Source organism: Phyllostomus discolor, chromosome 6, assembly GCF_004126475.2.
Source record: "Phyllostomus discolor isolate MPI-MPIP mPhyDis1 chromosome 6, mPhyDis1.pri.v3, whole genome shotgun sequence".
NCBI lineage: Eukaryota > Metazoa > Chordata > Mammalia > Chiroptera > Phyllostomidae > Phyllostomus > Phyllostomus discolor.
In genome coordinates this window covers 147714611-147721712 of record NC_040908.2, presented here as the reverse complement: position 1 = coordinate 147721712, position 7102 = coordinate 147714611, and the positions used below count along the sequence as shown (strand labels likewise).

The 7102-nt window shown below is 46.9% G+C and overlaps 1 protein-coding gene across 21 annotated transcripts in view; it reads right to left on the bottom strand.

Moving 5' to 3' along the window:
* Nucleotides 1–688: 688 nt before the first annotated feature.
* CD44 (CD44 molecule (Indian blood group)) overlaps nt 689–7102 on the bottom strand; it is an 86609-nt gene continuing 80195 nt past the window's right edge. For all 21 annotated transcript variants that reach the window (XM_036029227.1, XM_036029224.1, XM_036029228.1 and 18 more), the window contains one exon: nt 689–1837. In XM_036029227.1, the coding sequence (XP_035885120.1) occupies nt 1633–1837 (205 nt within the window). In that variant the 3' untranslated portion in view covers nt 689–1632. The remainder of the gene's footprint in view (nt 1838–7102) is intronic.

Sequence of the window (7102 nt, the reverse complement as noted above, 5' to 3'; positions counted from 1 at the left end):
TCCTAGTCTTCTTTCTCCCCCTCCTTCTGTTTCTTTTTGTTTGAGACACATTTCCAGTCAAGCACGTTAGTTTGGGCACCAGATAACTTTTTATGGGGTGTCTAAGGAATAAGGTCCCATTTTATAGGGGCTCTGACTTTATAGATCCAATCTCTTCCAACACAAGTAGCGTTTGAAAGCTCCGGGACGAACAGGGCCTTCTGAATTTAAGAGTAAAGACCGCAGAGGACTTGCCATGCAAGGGATAAAGACGTTAAGCTCTTATTTGGCCATAAACCTGGTATCTGGTGATAGGATTCCAATGGTGGGAAACCCTGCAAACTTTTGAGAGATTCCCCAGGCACTTAACTTTCTGAGTAGCAACTTCATTGGGGACAGACAATGGGAATGTTGAAGTATAAACAAATACAGACATAAAAATACTCAAGCCGTACCGATACAGTTCACTCCCCCAACTCCCCTCATCTGTGCCAACCCGTTGGCTAGTGTCTATGCCTTCTTCCCTTTCCACTATTTCTCCCTTGATTACAGGAGGGCAAAAGCCACTTCCTTATTGTTTTTGGCCATCACTAATGGGGTCAGCGTCCATGAAACAGGCCACCACTAAGGAAAGTCATGCAGATGTACTGTGACTTCCCACAGCCTTTTGGGGGGAACACAGGTGGCCATTAAAGCATAAAAGCTGTCAAAGCTCCTGCTGTCCCAGTTCTGTGTCAGGACAAGACAGAAAGCCTCTGGAGCTTGGGAAAGAAAACAGCGCTGTCTTCCCTGATCTTCTGTGAGACTGGCTGCGGGAGGGAGCCTGCGCAGGGACTCAGCTCCGGGATGAAGTCTTTCAGGGAGACGCTCTCATGGGTTTGCGATGAGCTATGGGGACCCAGACCTGGCTGGGGTTAAGACACTGAAGGATCACAGCACCAAAGGTAAAAGTGGAAGAAGGAAAGATGTTTATTATAAATCAGCTTAAACCCCTTTAGGCCTCTGATAAAGGAACAACAACAACAACAAAAAACCATACTAATCAAAGGACCTCCAGGGTTTAATATTTCAAAATCAGATAAATAGCTCACTACAGATAAATAGCTTTACCCTTTGGGCATTCTCAGAAGCATATGAGAAATTTCCAGGGGGTCTGTAGGAGGGTATGTGTAACCAGTACACCCGATCCCTCCCACACTGGAAAGGCGATGCCTAGGCATTGGGCCCCTGAAGAGGTGACATGGACTCATTCAGATGTCCTCCCAGAACCAATTCCTTTTAGCTCTGGGGATGTCCTTAGCATGTGTCTGTCACCTGGGAGGTGGGATGAAGGGAAGGTTAGGGATAGGAAAGACATACGTGTGGTTTTTGTGAGAAGCCATCCATAGCACACCCCAGGGAGGGAGCGGCTTCGAGGCGGGAACTGAAACAGTCAAATTCTTGCCAATTGTTAATTGGGTCTTCATTTCAGAAAGCAATGCTATTTTTATACGTTGGATTGACTTCAAAAAACAAAGCACAATAAACAAAAAGGAGTAGAAAATTTTATGTAAAAAAAAAACTGCAATGAAATAATCAGTAGCACATTGCATCTGTAAATGTCCCAGTTCCCTGTAAAGATTATATATGATTTCTAAGGCCATGGTGTAGGTATTACGCCCCAATCTTCACGTCTTCGTTCTGCAAGTTCTGCGTCTCGTCGGTTGTCATAAACTGGTCTGTGGTCTCTGACGGCTCCTTGTTCACCAAATGCACCATCTCCTGAGACTTGCTGGCTTCCCCGTTAAGTCCACTTGGCTTTCTGTCCTCCACAGCTCCATTCCCATTGTTGATCACCAGCTTTTTCTTCTGCCCACACCTAATAATTGAAAGATCACGTGAGACAAGGGTGCAATGATGCAGTCGTCACCATCATGGTCATTATCGGTATGGTTTATAACAATCTTAGCATGCATGTTTCACCTCTTTAAGGTGAGGGCCCCTAAACTGGCAGTAAAAGCATCCACTGTGAACTCGTTAGAAATGCAAATTCTCGGTCCTACCCCAGACATATTGAATCAGGGAACTCTAGGAGCAGGGCCCAGGATCTACGGTTTCAGGAGCCTTCAAGGGGCTTCTGATGCACACTTGAGGTGGAGCACCAGGGTCACAACTCAGGAAGCCAGTGCTGTGACGGGTGAGAAAAGCTGGGGCTCCAAGAACTCAGTGCCTTGCCCCAGGTTACTCGGCAAGTAATAAAAGATCAGAACTCAACCCCTGGAGTGTCTGACTCCCCAATTCCAATTCTCCTTTCACCGCACTGTGCAACGGAAATGGTTTTTCCTTCTCACTGCTTTAGCAATTTCTGCAGACCCAGAGAAACCATCGACACGATGATTGTAAATCATTCTGGTTTGTGTATTAAAGAAAATCCCATTACTTCCTCTGGCAGTCAACACTCTGTTGGCCTTTTCGGGATTATTATTGCATGCATGGAGAAGAATCTAACACCATTTTTCCAGAAGTATAAGGCCACACTGATCGTTCCCTAGCATTGGTTACCTTTCCATGTAACCCTGGTTATAGGAGGTTGAGCTAACTACACGAGGCAAATATTTCAGTTACTTTAAGTTTTTTTTTGTGACATTACTGTTACGTAAAGGTTTCTCAGTGATAGTTCTTAAGATTTAAATGCAGGTCTTCTGTGGAAGAGCATGACCTTGGCCTCACCCCAGTGCACCCGGGACACCCCCGGTGTCCAAGCACTGTCTCACCCCACGCGGCCTGACGCAGTGCTTCCTCTTTCCTGTAACACGATCACTGCTGCACACCCAGAAGTCAGGCTGTGTTTCATGGGAGCAAAATGGCAGAGCCTCACAACTACCCCTCCGCCTCCCAAGTGACAGCCACATGCTGAGGACACCTCCTGTACACCAAGTGCCTTACATGTAATTTCGCGCAATCCACACGATAATCCCACAAAGCAGCTGTTTTTCCCCTCGGTGGAAACTGAGGCCCCGGGAGGTTTAAGAGCTAACTTGAGGTCATACGTCGAGTAACAGGCAGAGTCAATATTCAACTCCAGGCCCTTATGACCAAAAGCCTGGACTCTGCCCAACTCTATTCAGGCTGCCAGCCATCTGGAGATTTGCAAACAGTATGAAGTCGGAATTGTTCACTTTGCCGCTGGATATTTGGAGTTATAGAGACAAGGCTTCTATTATTCATGACCGTGGGCCATTCCTGCTAGAACTGCCACGGCCGTAAACTTTAATCCCTTGTTGGGGGAAAAGGAAATTATACCTCCTCAACAGGAGTTAGATCCTGTCTCCACTGGCAGGACGCTTGATGAGGGCAGAGGGAAGAATGCCTGACCCGGCTGCAGATCCGGACTGGGAGTGTGGACGCGGGCCACACAAACAAGGACAAGGGCTCCGGAGGCCCGGTTTGGAGACCTTACCGCTGTGTGACCTGGGACAACTCACTCATGCTCTCTGAGCCTCAGCTTGCGTATCCGTAATCTCAGGCTACTTAGAGTACCACTTTCACACGATTGTAGAAAACCCTCAAAACACAGCCTGGCACTGCATCTACGAGTCTACTATTATTTTATTTGTTGCTTTTATCAACGCTGTGGGGTGAGGAAGCCAAAGCCATGGACAATCACGTAGAACAGTGTCTGGAACACAGCAAGTGTTTAAGAATCACTGGCTGTGATTCTGGAAATAACAAGCACCGCATAAAATGGGTTTTGCTTGTTTCTGCAGCTGCCTCCACCCCCTTGTCACATGTACTGTGAAGATGACTTAAAAGGTGGAATGCTGCTCATATGATTTTAGATTCTCACGTGGTATTTCGGGCGTGCTTTGGAAGAAAGGCGTCCTGTTAGAGTAATCCCCATTGACTACCTAATGGGTGCTTGAGAAGTTGAATGCAATATTGCAAGAAAGGGATTTATAAGCATAAAGAAAAGCTTGCGCATGGGGGTGAAGTGAGGACTGATGCTACTGACATAAAAAAAGCTGACTGGGAAGGCGGGTGACTTCTGACCTGTAGGGCCCAGGAATGCGGTGCTGGGGCTTTGCCCTGCCCATGCTTCCCTTTGGATTCATGCGTCTCTGTTACCTGCCTGAGTTCTTTCAGGCCGGCAGGATGGTGCTCTTAAATGACTCCGTCCGATATGTGGTGCTCCAGGCATTTATAAGTACTGATTTATAAGTACGTTTAAAAGACATGTCCTATTTTTTTCACCTTTCTCAGTTAGAGGAATGTTAAAAGTAACATTATTAGCACTGAAGGGACTTCAAAGGTCATTTAGCCCAAACTTTTCCTTATGTGGACCGGAGACTGAGTCCCAGAAGTCCAGGCTGCTGTCCGAGGCTGCACCACTAGCGAGGGCAGGGTTGGTGTCATGCGACTTAGATTGAGTCCGAAGGTCAGAGATCTCCACCGAACTGCATCTTGCCTTTATATCCTTTCCCTTTAAATCTCAGGCATTAGACCACAAGACGTGGATGGACCCAGGCTGGAGCCTTGCCAGGAGAGGGTGGGCAGACTCCGTGGGGTTTAGAAACCAGGTAACATGCATTTAGAGCATGAAGGAATTTCTCTGGAAAGACTTGTGAGGGGTGAGGGTGGGTAACTTAACAACCGCTCTTATGTCTCTTCTACCTGGAGACCCTTACAGATATTTCGAGGTTTATTTTGCTTTGTGCTAGCGCCAGGTCATTCAATACGGTCACCACCAGCCACACATGGCTATTTAAATTTAAACTAGTGAAAATAAAATAATATTTAAAATTCACTGAAGTTGAACTAGCCACATCGGGAGTGCTCGGTAGCCACCCGTGATTCGTGGCTGTGTGTGGGACAGGAAGGACAGGTGTGGAACCTCTCTGCCACCGCGGAAAGCGCTGTCGGACAGCTCTGCTCTCGAGGGCGGAAGGAGGCTGGGCGGGCACAGACTACGGAGAGCTGGACTGCAGCTCGAGGGAAGGCAGACATTCCAAGTCCTGGAACGTCAGAAAGGGGGCCTGCAGAGTAGCGGGTGGGTGACTCCCCACTGGGTCTTGCAGGACAGACGCTTATCTCCACGAGAGGGAAATCCGGCGGAGGCCTCTTCTGCACAAGCGGTGCAGAAACATTCTTGAATCATTCTCGCTTTGTGAAGCCTTTTTCTGGTCAGGCCCTCCCATTTTTTCCCCCCTCTCCATACAAATCGGGTAAATTCTTGAAAGAAAAGGCACTTAACTTCTTCTCTTGGGTCTCACTGAATGTCTACCTACCAATCCAATGGACTCCGAAAACCATTGTTTGCTCTTAAAGACAGTGAATAAAGTACACTTTTCATTGGCAAGTTGCAATTCAAGGACTCTGGTTACATGAAGAACAGCAAGAGAAGGTGGCATGGGTTATGAGAGGGATGGGAAAAGCTAACGAAATAACAGGACCTTGAAGTCAGCACCTTTAAGGTGATGCCACTCAGATGACACTGTCATGGGAACCAGTGGTCAGCCCTTGAACGTCACCTTCAGTGACTAATGTTTTTTTCACTTTTACCTCTTAACCGTAATTCATTTAACAGTGCTTGGCACAGAGTATGTGCTCAATGAATTTGAGAGGACTCAAATCCAAGAGGCCAATATTGCCACGGAACTTCAAGACTCTTTTAGGGAAAGGATGGTATTCTTTTTGTTTCGAATCTTCTCTTTCTCTTACTCAGGGCTGACAGTTACAGCTGCCCCTTAGAAGGTGTTTCCCAAATAGACACAGGCCTGTCGTAGGTCCCTGGTTTTAACCAGACTTCCTTTGATGGACACAGGATTCTGCATCTCTCTAACTCGCAGTGCTCGAAGCAGTAAGGCCCGGCCCTTACGAGGATTAGAAAAAGGCTGGCAACTTGAGCGACCCAAGTGCACCGAAGGGGCCTGTGAAGCCAGAACCATCTTTTAGCTGCCTGGCAAGTCTGTTTGTGGTGATGAGATCAGGACATTTTAGGGCATCCAAGCAGCTCCTTTCCTGGTGAGACACTCCCTGTGCTGGATCCCACGAGTCCCTGTTTGCCTGTTGCTAGGGTGACTGCTGGTCTCGGGGGAGGGGGAGGGCAGTAACGGGGCCTGTTTTCACTGCTGACGTCATGGGCAGTGACACGTGAGCTAAGCAGTCACACTGCATGGACCCCAGCTCCTCTGGGGCACAGTTGTGATGGTTCTCTGAGGTCCCCCCCGCATGTCGACAACATCAAGGGCCACTGCTTCTGTGGTGACACGTGCAGAACTCATGGACTGTGTGTGTGAGCAGGGGCAATACTTTCTAGGGCCTGGGACGAAAGGACTGATTCCCAACAATAGGAAATTCATATTTAATGGAGCAAAAGTTACCTAAGAGAAAATAAGGAAGCCAAGGGCCAGTATAAAGATTCTTTGGAAGGGGTCCCTTAAGTTACATTATTTAAATTCAACTTTAAAAAAATATCTTTCCATTTAGTCGCCGAAGACGACTAAAAGGGGCTTTAAGATTGCCTTTCCTAGTTTTTGTTCCTTATACAATCAGCTGCCGTGACTAATTATTTTTATTATACCCTCAAACACACAGATAGCAACACAGCTGTTCGGCTGTAAGAGAGCACTTTTATTAACTTGTACCTGGGTAAGACAGCCTTATTTCGTTTCTTCAGATAATTAGCAATACTGCCTGGGCTGCACACAGCAATGGAACCTGGTATTTGTTATTTTCCAAAAGTCAGTGAGAAAGATTCTGTCATTTTCTTCTCCCAAGTCTAGTGGGGTTTTCTAGCCTGTTATATGATCTAGTGACACCATAAAGGTGACCTCACTTGGAAATAAGATTTTTTTACCTTTTATGAGAAACCTCAAGAGACACTCACAAAAGGTTTAATGTTCCGAAGCATGCGCTCAGAGAAAAATAACGCCTCTTGAAAGCATCTTAAGCAAGAGATTTGGACCAGTATTTGTGGAGTACCCTGGTCAAAGTTCATTTTCTCTGTTGCTAGAATTTTTCTTTACTTCACTTCACATGGCGTTATTTCCGGAGCCTGGTCACAGCTCAGCCAGGTGTGTGTGCTGTTTAAATAACTTCCGGAACAATAGGCCTTGGCTGGGGGAGGAGTGAAGGGGGACCATCC